At 42.5% G+C, this 21824-nt stretch overlaps 1 protein-coding gene across 1 annotated transcript in view; it reads left to right on the forward strand.

Moving 5' to 3' along the window:
- Nucleotides 1-11526: 11526 nt before the first annotated feature.
- The window catches only part of Morc1 (MORC family CW-type zinc finger 1), a 163113-nt gene continuing 152815 nt past the window's right edge, over nucleotides 11527-21824 (forward strand). Inside the window, exons 1-3 of the mRNA XM_057764639.1 lie at nucleotides 11527-11648; nucleotides 14808-14861; nucleotides 21206-21240. Of these exons, the coding sequence (XP_057620622.1) occupies nucleotides 11527-11648; nucleotides 14808-14861; nucleotides 21206-21240 (211 nt within the window). The remainder of the gene's footprint in view (nucleotides 11649-14807; nucleotides 14862-21205; nucleotides 21241-21824) is intronic.

Raw genomic sequence — 21824 nt, forward strand, 5'->3', positions numbered from 1 at the left:
CCTTCAGCAGATAAGAGCCAAGGTTAAAACTTCCTTCTGGTCTGTAACCTTCAAATGCGGGTAGTTCAGCTCCTTCCCGCCGTCATGGCCACGTAATAACTGAGAGTGTTCAGGAGGTGACTGCGCCGTCTAGCGACCAGGCTGCAGCTGGCTATGGCACAGTGGGTTTTCGTGGTTAGGTTGCTGTTCCTTCGTGGCTGGAACAGAGTGGTGACAAAGACAACCACCACTGTTCCACCATCTTTCCCTTTAACTTTTCTAATTCAGTTTCTTTCTTTAATTTAACCAAGGTGGTTAAATTATCTCTGTCTCTGTCTACTGTCAACAGGTTTCAAAGTCAATGCACGATTTTAGCTATCTGGGCTGGCCGCCCAGTCAGGATGTTCTTTTTGGTGGAATGAAGATAAAACAACGCAGGCACAAATGGGCCCTGGTGAGTTGGGGATGTCGCCTGGGGTGCTTTACCCTTAGGAGTTTGCTCAGGAGCCACGATTATGTGTGTGAGTGAGTGTGTGAGTGAGTGTGTGTGTGTGTGTGTGTGTCTGGTCCCTAAAGCCAGATTATTTTATTCAATTCCTGGCCATGGAATAAGGATTAAATGTATCATTATATTCATTTTGTTTTATCAGTTTTAACACATTTCTCAATCCAGTCAAAAACTTACCATTTGGAGCCAGAAAAATCAAATTTATTCCATATTACATGGCTCTTGAAATTATAATAATCCCCAAACAGAGAATACCTGCAAGGGACATTTAGCACTGTAATTTTTAATGGATTACTGATGGCTCCAGGCCCTTTTGGTGCTACAGTATCCTTTATGTCAGAGGGGTGCCTTCTGCTACCATCAGAGAGCCTGCCAGGAAACACCAATCGTTTGATTATTGCAGATGAGAAGTATGATAGTATAAATAAGAAAGTTTTCAGTGAAGACAAGTGTGGAATGTTAGTTTTGTATAGGAGAATGAGAAAAAGAAATGGCAAATCCAGAAATAAGCAACATTACAATTACATAAAGCCACTGTGTGGTCTAGTTAGATACAGGTACACAGGCAAGAATATGGTAAAGTTGCGTTTGTTCCATGTACCAAGAAAAGGTGGAAGACAGAAGATAGGATAGTTGTAAGATCAACCACATGCTATTTGATCATGAACACCTCCCCCACCTCTCTCTTTTGTTTCTATATAGTCTAGATTTGTAGCCTAGGCTAGCCTCCAACTCATAGCAATCCTCTATTGGTCTCTTAAGTACTGAAATTACAGGTAGTTATCATGTCCAGTTTATTGAAGAAAGTTTTGAACTAAATGGATAAAATATAATAAGTACAGGCCAGCTTAATTAGTCCAGTGCAGTGAACTACTTGGTATATCTGGGCATACTAGTTTCTGGGTCAGGAGGACGACTATCTGTAGGACTTGAAAATAATTAGCATTTATAAGAAGAGTTTTATTAGTATGGATTAGATATCAGCAAAAATGAATGGGGCCTTCAGAGATAGCTCAGTAGACAAGTATTTGCTGTGCAAGAATGAGGACGTTTGGGTCTTCAGAACCCACACAGAAAGCTTAGCATCCAGGGGAGGTCATCTGTAATCTAAGCCTGCAGTAGACAGAAACAGGGGACCACTGGGGAGGGGACTTCTGAAGTGAGCTGGCTAACTAGAGAGGCCTGAATTCAGATCAGTCAGAGATCCAGACTCAACAAATAAAGAGCAATGAAGAAAGACACTGGCTGTCACCTTCAGTCCCCTACATGTAAGCATAACATGTACATTCACAGACTGCAAGCATTAAAAAGTAAATAACAGACAAGAAAGGGGATGTTATCGTAAGTATGGTGACATCCACACCCATTGTTGTGGAGATGGCGGGTTTATAGACAATAGGGTGAAGAGCTTTGAGAGGGAGTGATGGTCTGAACAGAAGCAAGAAGTCAGCACAAAGGTACTTCTGGGAATGGGAAAGACAAGGAGGGCCTTAGAAATAGTCAAAAAGAGAGCTGAAGCTAGGCTTTGTAGAGAATGACGTGTATGAGAAAACAACCAGGATGAGTAGACTCACTTCCTACCCTCGGTCTCCCCACTTTGCAGCGGGACTGATGATCTGGAGTCTGGAAAGCTGGCTCGGTGGCTGAGAGGGAACCAGAGTTCTCTCTCCAGCACTCACACTAGATGATGCACAATTGCCTGTAGCCCCAGTGCCAGAGGTAATCCAACATCTTCTTCTGACTTCTGTGGGCACCCACTAGCACATGTGTGTACACACACACATAAATAAAAATAAATCTTTAAAAAGAACTGTATCGTTTGGGAAAAGGGTAGAATTTGGAGGGCCAAGTAATGTTATGGACTCTCAGTCCTTATACATGCTCTCTGTCTCATGTCCTGTTAGTTTTTTAAAAAATATATCTTTTTAATATAAATTTCATGTGCATTGGTGTTTTGCTATGGGTGTTAAGTGCACTGGAACTGGACTTGCAGACAGTTGTCAGCTGCTGTGTGGGTACTTTGAATCAAAGCCAGGTCCTCTGGAGGAGCAGTCAGTGCTCTCATCTGCTGAGCCATCCCTCCAGCTCCTATATTCTGTTACTTTTGTTCTCCATCATCACCCATTTTGCTTTTGTTTTGGACTCAGTATTTTCCGATCGTTTTTTTATGTTTTTCAGTGGGAGAGTTAGAAATATTCTATTGTTGACCGTAATATCGAGATATGATCCCAGAGGAAGCCTTCTGGGCAGGCCTTCAGACCCCATATAAGCCAGGGCTGTCCAGATAGGCCCTCTGAGCAAGGAGGACAGAATCAGGTACATGCTCCAACTTGGAACCTTAAAACCAACTGCAGCAAAGTTCAGTACCCTGGTCGACTCTCTTCTGCCACACACTACTGTTTCTCTCAGCTCTTAAATGAGAGATTTTAAGGCTTGTTGAAGAAATTTTCGCTTCAAATCAAAAGATGTTGGAGCATAAGGCTGAGGGAATAGGACCTCTGATATCATGGAATAGACTCATTTTATTTCTGCCTGTTGTATGTTTCTTTTCATTGCTTTGTTACCATATGATAATTATAGTGGATCAAAGATAATTATAGCTCAACAATATAATAAAGCCAACAAGAACTATTCTCAAAGTGTTGTCAGCCTAGGCACCATATAAACACTCTGCAGCATTTTTATGGCAAAATCCTTTATTTTTTTTTCAAGCAGTAGAGGTCTAGTACTTTGATATTGGAGAGATATGAAAACAGTAAAAAAAACCCATTCAGATAGCAAGCAAATCAATGTTATGAAAGTAGTTTCTGTGAATGTCTTACAGCAGGCAGCTTCTGGATATTGTTGTGGCATATGACAGGCAGATAGTGCAATTATGGGTAAGTGAGGTCCCCAGACTGAAAATGATCCCTTGGAGAGCATCCGAGACAATTTGATTCATTTCAGAGCTCTGCAATTTGAGTTAGAAAAGGCATCTCAAGAGATGGTACTCTTTATCACAGTAGGGGAAAAAATGTGCTTACTTCTCCTTTGCAATGGCCAGTGACTCATCATGTGTTGTTGGAAAGTGCTGAGCTCAAAGGCCAAGGTACCAGTCTTCTGTACATGTGTGAGACTTTTATCCACCTTTGAACATTTAAAAAGATGTTCATTAAAGAGGGCTCCAAAGCTCGGAACTCTTGTTTGATAATTTTGCATGCTAATAGTGATGTGGTCAAAGACTGCTTGTTTGTTCCAGGCCACCCAGACTAGAATAATCACACAGAAAGTGTATTATTACAACACTGCTTGGCCTATTAGCTCACAGTTCTTATTGGCTAGCTCTTATATCTTAAATTAACTTATTTCTATTAATCTGTGCATCACCACATGGTTGTGGCCTACCAGTTAAGTTCTGTCCAGCATCCAATGTCTGTCTCCTGCAACAGCTACATGGCTTCTCACTGACTCTGTCTACTTTCTCCTCTATCTCTGCTTGGAATTCCCCTCTTACTCTATTCTGCCCTGTGATAGGACCAAAGCAGTTTCTGTATTAACCATAATAAAACATATTCAAAGCATACAGAATGGAATCTCACATCATAGTGGCCCAAAGTTGGCTGCTTGCACTGGTTTTTGAAACAGTTTGCTAAAATTGCTGTGACTTTGAATAAAATTTGCACACACCCCCTTGCATTATTTCCAAGGGAAACAACTCCAGGAAATGGAATTATAGAAACCCCTGTATTGTCTTTTCAGATCCAGGCTTGTTCCTGAATCTTAGAGACTCATGAAGTTGGTATACTGCTTCACTTCAGAGCTAGGCACTGTATTTGAATAAAGGTTCTACACAGAATTCTTTTCTTTTTATTGGTACAGTAGACTTTTATTATTATTCCTATTAATTTTTATTAGCATATTATTTTATTGATTCTTAGGGAATTTCACATCATGTACTCCAATCCCACTCATTTTCCAGTCCTTCCATGCCTGACCTCTCTCCTTGTAGCCTCCTCCCCAGAAGAAAATAAAAGAAAAATAATAAAAAAAAGAAAAAGACACTTAGCTTCTTCATTTCCCCACCTCCCCATCACATATTCAATTATCTTAGTGGCCTTGGAAGCTGTGGTGTGTCATACAGTATCCCTTTTGACAAACAACTTTACCTGCAAATGTTCAATGTAATGAATTATGGTTCTGGTTCAAGACCTTTGACTTTGGGTACACCTTCTATACTTGGCCCTAATGAGACTTCTCTCTGATATCCTGCTGTTGCCCTAGTCATAGAGATCCTATGGCTATGGTGCTATAGGGACAATTCCTTCACAGGCTCTAGCAGGCCATAGATGGGGCACATGCTGGGTTGGGCCAACTCAAAACCCTAGATGTGGGCCTGGGTAGGAACTGAGTTGGTCAGTCTGGGCCTCCAACAGGACTGACCACCTCAAACCAGGATCAAGGCCAGTTCTCCTGTGCCTGATGGTTTGCTGTTTTGAATGGTTGGTTAAGGGTGGGTCCAGCTCTTCCAAGATCAGGGCCAGTTCTTCCATTGTGGGGTTCATCAAGGGCAAGGGAAATATTTGCAGGGACATAGAGTATCTCAGGGACAGCTCTCCCGTACCCATGATACTGGGCTTAGTTCTTCCTGGAAAGAACCAGCTCTCTAGTGCCCAGGCCACCAGGGGCAGCTCTCCCATGACCCCCAGTGATAACATGGGCCAAGGACATCATCACAGACCTTAGCTATGGCAGGACTACAGACCCAGCCATGGCCCTGAGCAGCAGCACAGGCTGGAACAACATATGACCCCAGGTGGTTGTGTAGGCCAACCACATCAGCCTGTTCCTTACCACAAGCCATCTCATCTTCAGTTTTGCTTCTCTTCACAGCACACTAGCAGATATGCTTCCTTTTCCATCTTTCCGCTGCATACATGTTCATTGTAGTGGGACCCACCCTGCTCAGGTTGTTTGGCAGGTTAGTGGCTGCCTTCTGTCCCCTTTTTTTCTTTTAATATGTGTGGGGGTGGGGGATTGCAGATGGAAGTTTCTGTTCTGCCCAGTCCCGTAGCTGTTCAGTCCCCAAAAATCCACACAGAGGCTTATATTAATTATAAACTGTTCAGCTTATTAGCTCAGGATTATTATTAGCTAGCTCTTACAACCTAAATTAAACCATATATCTAGTCAATGTTCAGCCACATGGCTTGGTACCTTTTCTCAGTAAGGCATTCTTATCTTGCTTCCTCTGCATCTGGCTTGTGACTGAGTCTCTGCCTTTCTTCTTCCTAGAATTCTCTGGTCCCCCACCTATACTTCCTGCCTGGCTACTGGCCAAACAGTGTTTCATTAAACTAGTACTAGTGACAAATTTTTATAATATACAAGAGCATTATCCCACAGCAGGTGGAGGAACTCATTGTCCCACATATGCTAAACAAATATTCTACCATCGAGCTATACCTCCAATTCTGAAAATATTCTTGATGCACATCTTGGAAAATCTTGAAATATTAAATTATATCTACAAAATTTGTACTTCTGTGTCTACCTACCTTCCCCTATCCTCTTGTATCTTTTATCAGCATATACATATATATTTTTAATTAGCAAAATAATGACTTTCCTTCCCTACTATTATTAACTCACTTCTTCAGTTTCCTCTGGCTTTCTAGCATTTGATTTCAGATGGACTGGGTTCAATGGCTTCACTAATATTTTCCAAAAAAAAAAAAAAAAAAAAACCAGAATTATATTTCATTGAAAAAACTGACAACCTGTAATCTATTTCCATTAAAGTCAGAAGAGGCGTACATTTATTTTAACTGCATTGGCAATTTCACTCTATTTGGATGTACTGCTTAATGACAAATTTTACCATGTCCCAAAATGAACTCATTCTTTTCTAATCTCTGATCCTGATAATTTGTGTGTTTGTGTGTGTGTGTGTGTGCGCGTGTGACTTGCCCAATGCTGCTAGCAACAAGGCCATATCCATAGAAGAGAAAAGCTAAAACATGGAATGACATTAGTTTCTGTTTCCTTTTCTGCTTCTGTCATACCCGAGAAGAGCGAAGTTGGTCTGTGCACACATGTTTCCCCCATTTATTGCCCATGTCTTGTCTTATTTAAAATTTTAACAGTTAGCTGGGCATCTGGACCTGCCAGGACCTGATAGCTGCTCCGTTCCCCAAGCCCCTCAACCATCGCACCACTCTGTGACTGCCTTACTGCACATATCATGTTCTGAATATAAACTTCTTACCAAATGACCAGAAATTTCACTCCCCGCCAATGACTCCTCTGCCTAAAATGTTCATTCCTATTTTTTTAAACTCATAAGTGCATCCCCCACCCCCACGTTTTTAGAGAAAGTTTCTCTGTGTAGCTCTGGCTATTCTGGAGTTTGCTCTGTAGATTAGGCTGGCCTCAAACTCACAGAAATTCACCTGTCTCTGCCTCCTGAGTTGAGATTAAAGGTGTGTGCCAGCACTACCTAACTTTTTCTTTTAAAGTGTAAGCTTATTATTATTTTTTAAGTGAAAACTTATGTTTCATGGTGCTGTTCCAATTTAAAAATTTTAAAACTTTTTTGATCTTTGCTAATATCATGTGTTAGAAACTCAACTTCTTCCCCAGAGGGACCATAACACCTTTGGTCCCTAACTGATGCTTAAAAGCCTTTTTAGACAGATAGGGAAATGAGAAGGGATGCTTATATGCTGTATCAGTTACTCTTATCCTGCTGTGATAAAACAGCATGACCCAAAGCAGAGCAGCAAGCCAAGGGACCACATCTTCAACTACACACAAGGAGCACAAACTGGAAATGGGGCAATCCTCAGGAACTCCCCCAGTGACGCACTTTCTCCAGAAATGCTGTACCTCCTAACAGTTCCATAATCTTCCCAGACAGTTTCACCAAATGAGGATCAAATACACAAATACCTGTGAGACCATGGGGAGACAGTTCTCATCCAAACCACCACAAATGCCTTTAAAACTAAGCTCAAGATGTGAACGGAAGGCGGGGCAGAGGAGGTGTCACTAATTCTGTTGCCACGGGAGCTGAGGACAGAAATCAAACACTCTTTTTTTTTTTTAGTCCACCCCTCCCACCCCCAATTCCTGGATACTGAACACAGGATGTGAGCTTTGAAAGGGAACGGTCAACCCCTGCATCCCGCAAGCGGGAGGCCATGCTCATGGGTATCTGGAGACAGCTATTATGATGTCTTCCACTCTGCAGCTTTGTAGTCATGAGATAGAATTCACTTGTCCAGTGGCGACCCTTCACTTAGACCCTGCTGTCTTTCCTTGCATTTTATGAACAGTTATTTCCGTAAATATACTTTTTGTACTGTGAGTAAGTGGGATGGTTTCTAACGCCTACAGAGATAAAGCTTGTCTCTATTGTATGCCTTTGAAAGTACAAACAAAGTGTCTTGATTTTTATATTGTTGTAATGAACAAACTCTCCTGAAAGAAATGTCTGATTTGCATAATGAGCCCATAGTGTCTCCAAACTAAGTACCACACTACACAGGAGCATCACCCCAATGCACACGCTGCTCTCCTCACGCCTCGTCCTTCCCTGGCAGCCTGATTTGTCCTGTTTGAGCGTCACTCTGATGACTAGGACTGCTCAGTTCTGGCTCCTCACACCTTGTCTCTGCTATTCTTGTGTGCTGATGTCTGCTTCTGTCTTTGATATCCACTGACCCATCACGCACACTGAGCATGAGGCGAAGGGAAAGCCTGAAGTAACCCTCCAAGTAACAGACACTCTGCTGCTGTTGTCCAGTGGTGTAAGAAAGTGTGATGCCAGTATTTTCTGAAAGTCACTTAGGAGTTGTCTTGGATATGTGTACAGGAAAATTCAATTACTGGGGCTGGAGGTTAAGAGGGTACTGGGTGGCTCACAACACTGTAGGTCCAGCTTCAGGGGATCTGATGCCCTCTTCTGGCTTCCACAGGCACCTTTGCACGCACACATGCATGCGTTCACACACACATACACACACACACACTAAATCAAAAATTCAATTAACTGAGTAGGGATGGACAGAACCCTCAAGATGAGCGACTGCTGGCAAGTGTCCAGAGTTGGGGAACTTTCGTGTCTCTCTCCCCAGCATTTCAATCATGGATGCAAAGATACCCAAAGATCCAGGTGTTATGCTTGGTTTCCTCAAAGAAGGAAGCTGGAGCCAGCTTTTACCAGGAGGGCAAAGGCCATCTGAGAAATTAGTGCTTTTTCTGCTTCTGTGTCATTCATGCCTGGCCCAGGGAAAATATCTAGTGACAAGGATGCCCACCCAAGCAAGTTTTCAGCTTTGGGCTGGAGAGAAGCATTGAGAAGAGTTCTTGGGCTGACTTCCTCACAGCAAGCACTGTGGCTTCAACCCTAATAGCCTGTTATGCTTGGCAAAGCTCCAGGCCTCTTATTTTCCCACATTGCCCGGAGGTGCTTGTCACTGTATCATGGTTGTGATTGCTGGTTACATTCAGGACTGATGTGATGACATCATTTTCTGACATGGGGTAAACTGGGAGAGATGAAGGCACAGTGAGGAACTTGGCAAGAGAGCTATCCATTGTTTTCAGGGTCACAGGACTTGTCTCAGCGGGGAGGGGGGTCACTGGCCCTTTCACACGTTATCAGCTTTATAGCAGTCACTTTCCGTGTTTATTAGAATATGCTGATAATAGTATTTGCAGTTCTTACGATATGGCAGTCCTTTCTGGATACCAATTCAAACTTCTAGATTGTCAACTAGATGCCAATCCAAACGTTCAAGTTTTTCAACTTAATTCTGAGTTTAAATCTGTCCCCAGAAGGAATGAAGCGCTGGGTCATCTGGACTTTAAGAGAAGAGAGACTTTTGTGTAGCATGTGTATTTACAAACCCAAAATGTTTAGTCAGGGAGAGCCGAAGCAATTCTCCTGAAAATCAGGATCATCCATAAGAGAATCAACTGAGCCTCTCTTCATCTCCTCTCCCTGCTGGTATGTGGGTGTTAACAGCATGAAGTGATGTGAAAATGCATCTTGAAGCAGGGTTGAGGGAAATAAACAAAACAAGGAATGTCCTGTGTCTTTCTGGAAGAACAGTAGACTTAGTTTATACGGTGCAAGGGTAATGAACAGGGCTGCACTGAGGGAGGAGGAAGGTTTTCTGGGGTGGTGTACTGTGACTCCAGGCTTCTTATTTAGCATAACCTAACAGATCCACATGCCCAGTCCACCCCCACTCTCACTACACTCTCCAGAGCTGCCTGGTGCTTAGGGCTGGCCACTGATGGCAAGAAGGGTCTGCTTTCGATTATTAGAAGGACTGATTCTGTGATAATTGTATCCTTTCCGCCAGTAGATATTACAGCCTTTACTAATTACAGTCTAGTGGCTCTGGTGCCCCCCTCCCCTCAAGCAAGTTTCTTTGAGACAGCAGTTGAAAATTGGAACTGTAAAACAAATCTGGAAGAGGCTCGCCGAGCTTTTCTATCCCATAAAACTGAAAGTAAAATATCATCTGTGAAGTTCTACTGAAGAAGAATTTGGGAAGATTATTTAGGTTGCTTAGTAAAGAAAACGTGGCTATTGGAACAGCACCAGCCACGCCAGCCACCGCTAAAACAAAAATGTAATCAGGAGAAATTACTTGAAATGTTTTACGTTCACTTCCAGTCTTCAAATTAAAGCGGAGCATCGTGTTCCTCTGGGTTGCAATTCAAATGTTCTCTTCCTCCCTGGATTCCTATAAATGCAGCAGCTGAGAAGAATTCCTTCCTTCTAAGCAGGGTGACTGCTCACATTTACCATTTTTGCTTCTATTTTCTGAGGTCTTTATTGCCCGCATGACACTTTGAAATCACAAAACACCTACTTCAGACTCTCTGCTCAATAGACTTGTCTTTCTAACTTGGAGAACAGGGTACGGAATGTTTGCCAAGTAGAACTGAACCATGTTAGTCTTCAAGCCAAAGAGCCTTAGCCTTTGAATCTTTGAATCATTACAGAGGTCAGAGGTCCAGTCACCTCCTAGCCTATCCCTGTCTCTCCAGTGCCCTTGACAAATGCTGCTGCTTCCTCTTGGGTTTTGGTGATTCAGAATTCAGTGCTCTGTTGAGTATGCTGACAGAATTTGGACACAGGCCCGCCCGCCAAATAGCTGCTTGCAGGTGTGACAAATAGAATATGTTTGCTATTCCTCCAGGTGGCAAGAGCTGCTAACATGGAGGGCCAGGCCTGCACACTGCAGCCAGTCTAAATTTCGCTGTCACCTGTTCTCTCCTTTGTTTGCCCCTCCTTCTCGCAATGTAGAAAACATACTTATTCCCAAGACACCCAAGAGTGCAAGTGGGCCATTCAAGCAAGAAGAAACGATTTTACCTTTCTAGGTCTCATGCTTTGTATCCATGTTCACAACCAGATTTGGGGGAGGGAAGTAAAGAGAAAGGGAGGGACAAGGGTGAGAATTCTCAGTTGTGATCCATTTCCAATCTCCATTTTTCAGATGGATAGGGACAGAAACTGCCAGGAAGAAGAAAAACTGCGATTATAGAAACCTCATTGCTGAAAAGAAACCAAGCTAGATGCAGACTAGCAGTAATCAAGAACCTCCCATGAAGGCCTACGATGGTGGCACAGGCCTTTAATTCCAGCACTTGGGAGACAGAGGCAAGTGGATCTCTGTGAGTTTGAGGTCAACCTGCTGTTCATAGTGAGTTCCAGAATACTCAGGACCATGAAATGAAACTCTGTCTCAAAATGTAACCAAACCAGGCAGGCGGTGGTGGAGCACGTCTTTAATCCCAGCACTCGGGAGGCAGAGGCAGGTGGATCTCTGTGAGTTCGAGGCCAGTCTGGTCTACAAGAGCTAGTTCCAGGACAGGAACCAAAAGCTACAGAGAAACCCTGTCTCGAAAATCAAAAATAAATAAATAAATAAATAAATAAATAAATAATTATAACCAAACCAAACCAAACCGAAACACGATCCTCCCAGAGAGGAACCATAGCGCAAGGTTGGCTTCGCGCTGAGGACTCCAGACGGCGCATGCGTCTCTCTCGAGCCCTTGTTCTGCAAGTGAGCCAGTGCGTGGGCGTGGGCGTAGGCGTGGGTGTGGGCATACAGTTTCCTACCAGACGTCAGTGTCTTCTGGTGTCCACAGGTCGTGTGTGAGAAAATGAGCAAATATGCCTCACTGCAGAGGGCTAAACTGCATCTGGATTTCATCCACGCAAACTCGTGAGTCCAGGAGGGGTCAGAATGGGGTAGTTTTTCATATTCGATTGGAAAACAAAGGCCTAATGAACTTAGTAGGACAGATTTAAGAATGTATTTATACTGTGTGTGGTTCTTTCAGGGAAAGTAATAACGCTATTCCTGGGGATTGAATCGTTCAGTTAAAACCAAGTGGAAAGATAATACGTTTATTTAAATGTTGGCCAGCAGATTAGAACCACCTACCCATCCTTTCTGTTCTTGTTCCAATGCTCTGGAAGACACTGTAAATACCCATGTTGCTTTACAGAGTAGTTCCCGTGTGTGGGCAGTAATCAGCTAGTTTTTTTCTGCCAGGGTCAGATTTCTTTGGTGCCCTCTTACTAACTGCTAATTGAAATGGTGCAGTCTGCCTAGAGAGATGACACAGCAGCTGGGAGGACCGGCTGCGTCTCTAGAGGACCTGGGTTCAATGTAAAGCCTCTACAGGATGGCTCACAACCCTCTAACTCCAGACACCACCTTCTGACCTTCCGAAGCACCAGGCATGCACTGTGGTATGCAGATGTACATGCACCAAAACACCTTTACACACAAAATGAAACATTGGGAAGAAATAGTCCAGTCCATTCTTAACCATGACTATTGACGGCTTCCCCAAGTGCATGTTTAGACATTGGGGTGCTGTGGAGCTACAGATGAAGATAAAAGCCTGTATGTGTTGCTATATCTTCAGCTCTTCCAATGCATATGTGTCTGCCATACAGTTGATGAAGGAACTAGGGAAAAATAATGTAGACTAGTTACAACCACACACCACCATGAAATGGAGCAAAGCAAGGTCATGATGTGACTTAGATTGGTTCCCTACTTAAGTTACCGTTAACGTACTCCTGGGACTTTCCAATTAATATTTTCTGGAGTGAAACTACGGGTAATAAAAACCCAGAGAGAGCCAAACCATGGGTAAGGCAAGGCTACTGCAGTCAGACTGCAGGGGCAAGTGACTGCATTTTTTTTTGTGTCATTTGTCACTTCAAATTCGGCACAGGGCCGAAGAGTGTTAGCAATTCATATGGGGTGTTTGGTGTTTAGAAATTAGTTAGTCATTTGTATTTCCTGAAATTACTGACTGATATGATGGATGGAACATGTTTGAACCACAGGGATGGAAGTATTAAGAAAGCAAGGAAGGGCGGCCATGTTGTGTAGGACAATCTGTGTGGTTCTAAGGTAGCAGAGAGTAGGTGATATCAAGCAGATATTTATCTGCCATGGAGAATGGGTCCGGTAGCTTAAGGAGGAATGAAAGAGTTTGGAGTAAGTTCAAGAAGAAGTGTGAGCCAGTGCTTAAAAGACTTTTATGGCAGAGGAGTGCCCCACCTTCGTTGTGTACAGTTTGTTGTTACTGTTGTAAGTCCCAGCTTGACTTTCCCACACCCTGCCCTGAGATACCAACACCGCAGCTCAGTTTTCAGCTGGTGGCAGAATGACAAAGAGGATGACAGCCCAATGCCACCCAAACTCTGCAACAGACTGATGACATCTTCTCAACTCCCTGGTAGATCTCCATCCATAAAAACGGGAGTAAAATATTTTTGCTTGTTTTTTGAAATAGGATTTTGCTGTGGAACTCAGAAGGGTCTCAAACGTGAAATCCTCCTGACACAGCCTCTCAAGTTCTGGGATTTCTATACTCAGTATCCAGTCTACACACCCTAGAGCCAACACATGCTTTCTCAAAAACACGCAACTCTTTTTTTCATCCTTGCTGCCGTTGCCTTCGGCCCAAGCCGCATCATCTCTCATCTGCACCACCCCCACATAACCTCCTAACTGGCGCTGTGCTTCCAACCCCATCTCCTCCTAGGCCTGTGTTTTCTAAGCTTCCAGGCTGGGCTTTTGGAAAGTGAACTGGAGAGAAAGGCCGTTCATGAGAACATACTTTGGTGTTAGTCACTTGCGTGCAGGCTTGTACAAACCCTTCTCTGCTGCGGCAGGACTTCCCTATGACCCAGACATATCGTCATTTTAGCCTGGTCTCTGTATCCATCAAAGGTCTAGTGTGATCTCTGTCACTCTTTTCTGTTTTGAGATCTTTGCCTGTCTGGAGAGTTTCCACTCTGGCCCTTCAAAGCATAGAGTTCTCATCTTCCGGGGTTAGATGAGGTGTCACCGGTGAGGAGTGTCTTTGGTGACCATCTGCCCCTCCCTTGCAGGCACTCTTTGCCATCACTACTGTGAAGGTAGCCCTGCCCAAGGTCTGGAAGGCTGGCTTTGTGTTCATGTGCTTACCTGTGTGTTCTTTGTGTACCCCATGACCTCCATCTAGATCATGACTTGAATTCCATAAAGGTTCTATGGAGGAACATGTCAATCACTTATAAAATTCTCTTGAACTAGCACAGAAATTCTCATGGCAGTTTGGGTCGGAAATTTTACACTTTGAACAGCCAGTGACATAGTGTAGTATTATAATATTTGCCTGGAATTACTGTGTTTTCCTGTCAGGTTGGTTATATACTAAATTTTAACTCCCAAGGTGTTAAGTAAATAAATAAGTAGCCAGGTGGTGGTGGCAGACGCCTTTAACCTCAGCATTCAGGAGGCAGAATCAGGTGCATCTCTGAGTTCAAGGCCATCCTGGACTACAGATTGAGCTCTGGCACAGCCAGGGCTACACAGAAAAACCCAGTCTCAGAAAATCTATATCTATATATCTCTATATATATGTTTAAATATATAAATATATATATTTATAATTTGTACTTGTGTCTTTTATTTGTCCAGGGAGGTCAGAAAAGGGTATCAGACCCCTTGGAACTAGAATTACTGGCACTTATAGCAGCCAGTGTGGGTGTGGGGAATCAATTCTACACATAAAAGAGAAACTTGCAAGCTGGGTTTCCCCTAATGGTGTGCTAATGTTGATGTGTGAAATGTCCATGTAGGGGAAATGCAAAGCAAGCTCCTTACCCCGAAGGGAGCCTGAGTTCACCCACAGATCACCCTCCAGCCCTCCAAGTGCTGGAAGAACATTTGCCTGTACCTTAAACCTTACTCTGCTTCCACACCTGCCTCACCTTTCTCTTCTCCTTTTCTTTCCCCATCAGCACAACTCACAGTTTCCTCTTTGGAGCACTGGCTGAGCTGCTGGACAATGCAAGGTAAGCTTTCTGTGAACAAAGATGGAGGGAATTTCAAGAAACAAATATAATCCATTTGTGTTTGAAATCAATTAATGTTTGAGCCCTGGTTCCAGTGGTGTGAGGTCACTGTGGATGTGAGGTCCTGATTTGAAAGGTTCCTCTGGTCACTGCAGCACCCATAGTCTATGCTGTGGTGGAGACAAGGTCTTGTTATGCAGCCCACGCTGCCCCAAGCTTCCTGTAGAGTCCAGATTGGCTTCAAATTCATGATTTTCTTGACTCAGTGTTGGGATTGTGGAAACACACCAGCACACCTAGCTCAGGCCTCCATTTTCTCAGCTTAATTGAATACTGACTTGATTATATTTCTATTCTTCTGTTAAAGAAAAATTGCTTTTACCTTCTCCGTGGCAAAGTCTACCCAAGACACAACCTAATGTTGTCAGATGGAGACTCTTAATGGGGGAGCTAAATTCCCTGTCACTAGCTGATAACATATCAGCTTCTTGAGTTTTGTCTCTCGTTTTGAACCTTAGAAATAAGATGGTCTTCCCAAGAGCACACACAAAGATCAGTAATTAGCCAGCTACCTGAGAATTCCTCCCAGCACCAAAGGGGGAAAATCTGCTAGCACTTTTTTTTTCTCTCTCTCTCTCTGGGTAAGGTAGAAAGCAAAATAAGAAAATAACAAGCTGTTCTTCAGCCAAGGGGCACTGAATTCAAATCAGGAGCTAAGAGAGATGAGGCCAGGACCAAGAATCACCATGGTTCGCTTCTCTGTAATTTCTCGTGGCTGATGCCCCTACAAGAAGACCCCACTCCACCAGGTTCTGACTGAAAACAGTTCAGAGTTGCCTTAGTGAACCTCCAACACCATGGTGTGGCCACTTCCAGCCCATGTCTGAAAGTTTGCATAGTCTAGAAAGAAAAGGAAGATAAGAAGGTCCAAGTAGCAATAGGCAGCTGGCCAGGGGTGCAGGGAACTTGTTCAGTAATAGGATTTGCCTTGTGAGCAAGAGGATTCCAGAGTCCACATAACAATGCCTGGTTCCAGAGTGCGGTTGTAATTCCCATGCTAAAGAGGAGGAGGAAACAGCAGGATTCCTGCACTCGCTGACCAGCCAGTCTAGCCTAATTGGTGATGAGTTTCTTGAAAGAGATGTATATTGTTGTTGAAGATGGCATCTGACGTTTCCTCCAAACTTCACTTGCCCGAACACATGTAACATGCGCTTGCACACCCACGATGCACCACATGTGGACATGCGCAATCTCTCTCTCTCTTTCTGAGGAGAAGCAAAAGAAGGGAGACCAGAATTAAAAAGAAAAGTCCAGGTTATCTACTTTTCTTTGGAGTAGGGGGAAATGGCACCCTTTAGATCCCATTCCTCTGGGGATCAGCGGATGGAGAAGAGTAGGTGGCAAGTATCTTCTCGGGGCTGGCTGTTCCTTCAGCCTTGCTTCATTCCCTGCTGCCCCAGACAGCCCACACTGGCCTTTTTTCCCTGGCTTTGGCAGACACTGATGTTTTCCACCCTTTCTTAGATGCTTTATTTTCCATCAATGTTGTAATAGGAGCGGCAGGGCTGCGTCCCCGGCACCCAGCCGCCCACATGGCTAGCTTATGCCCCGAAATAATTACATGGAAACTGTATTCTTTTAATCACTGCCTGGCCCATTAGTTCCAGCCTCTTATTGGCTAGCTCTTACATATTGATCTAACCCATTTCTAATATTCTGTGTAGTACCACGAGCTGGCTTACCAGGAAAGATCTTAACCTGCGTCTGTCTGGAGTGGGAGAATCATGGCGACTCCTGACTCGGCTTCTTTCTCCCAGCCTTCTGTCTGTTTACTCCACCCACCTAAGGGTTGCCTATCAAATGGGCCTAGGCAGTTTCTTTATTATTTAACCAATGACTTTCCTCCATCATTTCCCCTTTTTCTGTTTAAACAAAAAAAGGCTTTCATTTTAACATAGTAAGATTACATATAGCAAAACAGTTATCAAGAATTACAGTTACAATATTTATATCTATTTTATCTTTTATCATAACTAAGGAAAACTATAACTATAACTAACCATTCTTCAACTCCATCAAAGACTCCAGAAGGATACAATATTACCTAAGCAAACAAGAAATAAGAAACTTCAAACTCTAGAAATGACAGAGACATCTCATTGCCTGGACAGTCACCCAAAGTTCCTCTGTACCGTTGGGGCATCCATCTTCAGCCTTCAGGCCCATAGTATCCAGCAGACATTTTCATCAAGCAGGAAATTCCAAAGACAGTTTAGTCACTTTTTGCTGTGTCCTGCAGAATGTCTCGCAGACTCTTTCATGAGTCAGGAACCCCGAAAGACCATCTCACCTTTAGGCAAGTTCAGCAGTCCTTTTTCTGCGAGTTCTTTGTGTCCAGTTTATGCAACAGTCCAGGCATGAGCAGTTTCATGCCCAAATGGCTATCAAACTCCATAAGGAGCCTCTTCGATGCCCATCATCCTCTTGAAGTAGATTGGTGCTGCCAGGAGCAGACATGTCTCATTGTCATGAAAAGCCCTAAGTTATTAAAACATTAAATGCCATATTCTGCAGTCTTTGAAAGATATGAAGAATGTCTATCTAACTGAAATATATCTCTATATATCTAGAAAATCTAACTAACATGACTATAAGCTTTACTATTATTGATGATTATCCATTAACAACCTATATTTTCTAATTATACATTACATTTTTTAATGAACTACACAATCACAATACCTTAATCAAGATCAGAAATACATATACATATAACAAAATTGACCTTAAAATCCATACCAATGCAAATTATTCATATCTATATCATATCCCCCTTTAAATGTAAAAGAACATTTATAAACCATATTTGGGAACATGGGCGCAGTTTTTCTCTCCAAACTGCTTCCTGCTGAATGGGGGCGTCGTTAATTAGGTCTTTCATGGTGTAACCTGTGTGCCAGGGTCATCTCGGTTGGCAGGTGCGTGAAGTAATTTTTTGAGGGTGTTCACAGTAACCTTTCAGGAGGGCGTGGTCTATCATACCATATTGGGATAGAAGCAATTAACAGGGTCTCGTCCTCTGTGAAAACAAAAGAAGACCCTCTCCAAAGCATCATATCCTTAGACCCATATTCTGAAATCATAATACCCTTATATCCATTCTGGTTTAGCTTGGCAGCCCATATAATGAAATGTCTCTCTGTACTTAGCTCCGTCACAGTCAAAAATTTTAAAGAAAACACAATAATACAAAGAATCCAGACTCTCTGTGAATTTTCCATTTTTACACGGCTTATTTTTCTTTATTTCTTTTAATCTATAACTATCTGTACTCTGTCTCTTTAAAGACTTTACCCTTTTTTTAAAGACATTAACTTTATTCTTTATATATATATTTTTCTCTCTCTCAAGCCTACGTACATTCATCCAACACTGTGGCTCATTTATAGATCTTCTATGTCTGAAATCGGTTCTATTGTGAATCTGTAATTTTTTTACTATCCAGGAGCATTTTTTAAAATGTTAAGCACTTCTTAAAAACCTAACTTGCACCATTTAGAGGTATTACGGTATTGCCTGTGTCCTGCCCAGTCTAAACCTTAAGTGCGCTGTTATTATGGTAATTACGGTAGTTCCTGCCTGAGACCAGCAGAGTTCCGCATGGCGGAGTTGAGCTGCTCCTGCATCAGAACCATTTGGTGCCCCTGAGTCACACACAGTTCCAGGCACACAGCAGTCCAAATTGCCATCAAGCAAGCCATAGCACTTTACTCCAAATGCTCCATTCAAAAGCTCTGTCTCCCGCAGGAGCCAGACAGAGATCGCAATGGCGGCATAGCCCAGAAAGCCGGCATTTTAAAACAGCCAGTTTTTTCCTGTTGCTGAGTAAGGACAATTTCTTTGCCGCAGGCAACCCAGAAACAGCAAAAAGCTATCTTAAATTCTCTCTGTGTCCTTTTTAAGCCCTCTCAGGTTTTACGTGGAGTTCATTAGCACGTTGGGCGCCACTCTGTAGTAATAAGAGCGGGGCTGCATCCCCAGCACCCGGCCGCCCGCATGGCTAGCTTATGCCCCGAAATAATTACACGGAAACTGTATTCTTTTAATCACTGCCTGGCCCATTAGTTCCAGCCTCTTATTGGCTAGCTCTTACATATTGATCTAACCCATTTCTAATATTCTGTGTAGTACCACGAGCTGGCTTGCCAGGAAAGATCTTAACCTGCGTCTGTCTGGAGTGGGAGAATCATGGCGACTCCTGACTCGGCTTCTTTCTCCCAGCCTTCTGTCTGTTTACTCCACCCACCTAAGGGTTGCCTATCAAATGGGCCTAGGCAGTTTCTTTATTATTTAACCAATGACTTTCCTCCATCACATCAATATATATATATATATATATATATATATATATATATATATACTTTTAACGTTTTATTGACGATTCCCCGTCAGCCTTCTGAAGGTTTTTGTATGCTTCCCTGTTACTGTAATAAATTATTTTACATTATATTCAAGATGTCGGTGATTTCCTGTGGGAGTAAAGAGTAGGATTTACGTATCATAAAAGAATATTGTATAAGGAGGGAGGAAGGGCGGTAACGTAGGAAGGGACGGCTGGAGATGTCCTAGTGTGCAGTGATGATCCAAAGAGGACATCTGCAGAGGCAGAAACTATATAAAATACCTAGCGGGCATCCTCTATAAACAAACTGTTTCTTTAAAGTCTTCCATTTCTCCTGGGAGACTCAGTGGTCGAATATTTGTTCTCATGTGCCTCGCCCTGTATTAGATATTTAACACACAAAAAGGCAACACCAAACAACAAACCCAGCAAACTTTTGACTTTAGTACCGTGGCATTTACTGAGCACCTAATGTGTCCATGGTTCTTAGTAAAAGGCACAATAGTATAGTGGAAACATTGGTACCTGCATACCAGATTGTAGTCAAGGAATAGCAGAGACTTTTCAAAACTCAATATTCCATTCAGTGTGTGTTTCATGGGTAGGAAATTCCCTACGAAAGGGCAGGGATTCTTGCAGAATTTCTATATAACGGGACCTTTAAAGTATGTTTAGCTCCAGGAAAAAGCAAAAGCAACTCTCCACCAGGCTAGCAGAGTGAAGGCAGTGTGCTGCCTCCCAGTTTATTTGGTGTGGTTGATGGTTTGAGACTGATGGATATTTCGGGAGGGACATGGTTTTCCAGCACTAGTTATATCAGCTACAGTACTCAGTCTCCTCCTTGACTGTGTGTGTAGACAGAGCATCTGCACAGGTTTCCTAGCCCCCTCCTTCCTCACAGACTCTCACTTCCTCAGCACGCATTCTTCCTCATCAGCCAAGACATCACGGTCTGTATCTCTTCTCTCACTCCCAATATGGAAGCCAGAATCTTGGGGCCCTTCCTCCTTTGCTTTATGTTTTTTTTTTACCTCTATAAATCTTGAAATATAAGAAATAGCTATGTATTTTAAAAACTGAGAAAATAGGGAAAAAAAAGAAAGAGCAGAAAAATCACTGGTAATTGCATCTCATAGAACAGGAATCAGAACACTTCTTTGTGAAAGGTCAGAAAATAAATCTGTTTGTCTCTGAAGGCTGTCCAGCCTCCGCTGAAATGACCACCAACGTAGGGCTAAGAAAACCATAGCCAGTACTAACATGAATAAGTACGATTGTGTTCTAATAAAGCTTTATTTATAAGACAGTTGGTGAGTCAGACTTCATCCATAGTCAATAGTTTGTCTACTTGCATTCTAGAGAAATCCTTTATTAACTTTTTGAGGGATGGGTAAAGAATTTTCCCAGTACATATGGAGCCTGGGACTCTACCTCCACCATTGCAAAGGAACTAATTTCCTTTGTACATGTGTGTGTGTGTGTGTGTGTGTGTGTGTGTATCTCCTTTAAAAATATGGTCACATGGTACAAATGACAGTAATTTTCCTTTTCTGAATTTTCAGTTTTTGAGCTGGGATATATCATGAAAATCATCCTATGGTTCCATATTATTCTCCAGGAAGTCTTTAAAATATAAACACTATATTTATACTCATTTTGAACCTTTTTAAAAAAATAACTACCACTAAATTTCATCTCTAGTCTTTTAAGTTACTAAGTCATAGCTTTTGTAATAATCCCAAATTATGGGTGATGGCATTTCTTTCTATATAAATGTACAGTGAACCGTCTTAGAAATTGATCTTAAGTGATTTATGACTTTTATATTGTTTGCTATCTGATAATAGGTTACACCTTGCATAAGCTATTGGGATTAATGTTATTTTTAAGGCACAATTTTTTTTTCTGTGAAGTAATATTATTTTTGCATTGTTTCCAGAGATGCTGGGGCTTTGCGACTTGATGTGTTTTCAGGTGAGCACACATTTCCCTTCTTGTTTTTTCTTCTAAAGAAAAGCCTATAGATACTTTACTTTTATTCTATTTCATCAAATCACACCACATTCTACAGATTTTTAATGTAATCTAAGTGCTTCATGAACAGTGTCCCTGTGGGGAGCCGGACTGAGAAATGCATACTCCGAGGGTCAAATTGCTCACTTACCCGAAGGCCCGTTTACAAAATGATCTCTTCTAGAGTCCCGTGGAAACATCTGAGTGATTTAGAGCCGTGAATTTGGCAATGGAAAGCAGTTTTCTTTTAAAAGTCACATTAACGTAATCATTGTTCATGATTAAGCATGCATCACTTTTTCTTCCCATAGTTTAAAATGCATAAGTGGATATGTAGTACAGATAATTATCTAAGTGCTACAACCACAGACCCACTGTACTTTCTTTATTGCCTCCATTTGTGGTCCCTCAGCGTTTTGTGCACTTATTAGTTCGTCTTGGTAGATTATGATACTAACGACATTAGTTTCTGTGATGCAGTTAATGCTGCCTTTCTACACCAACACATGCGTCCTTCTGTTAGTTTTAATCACATGGGAGAAAAT

This window comes from Chionomys nivalis, chromosome 3, assembly GCF_950005125.1.
Source record: "Chionomys nivalis chromosome 3, mChiNiv1.1, whole genome shotgun sequence".
Classification (NCBI taxonomy): Eukaryota; Metazoa; Chordata; class Mammalia; order Rodentia; family Cricetidae; genus Chionomys; species Chionomys nivalis.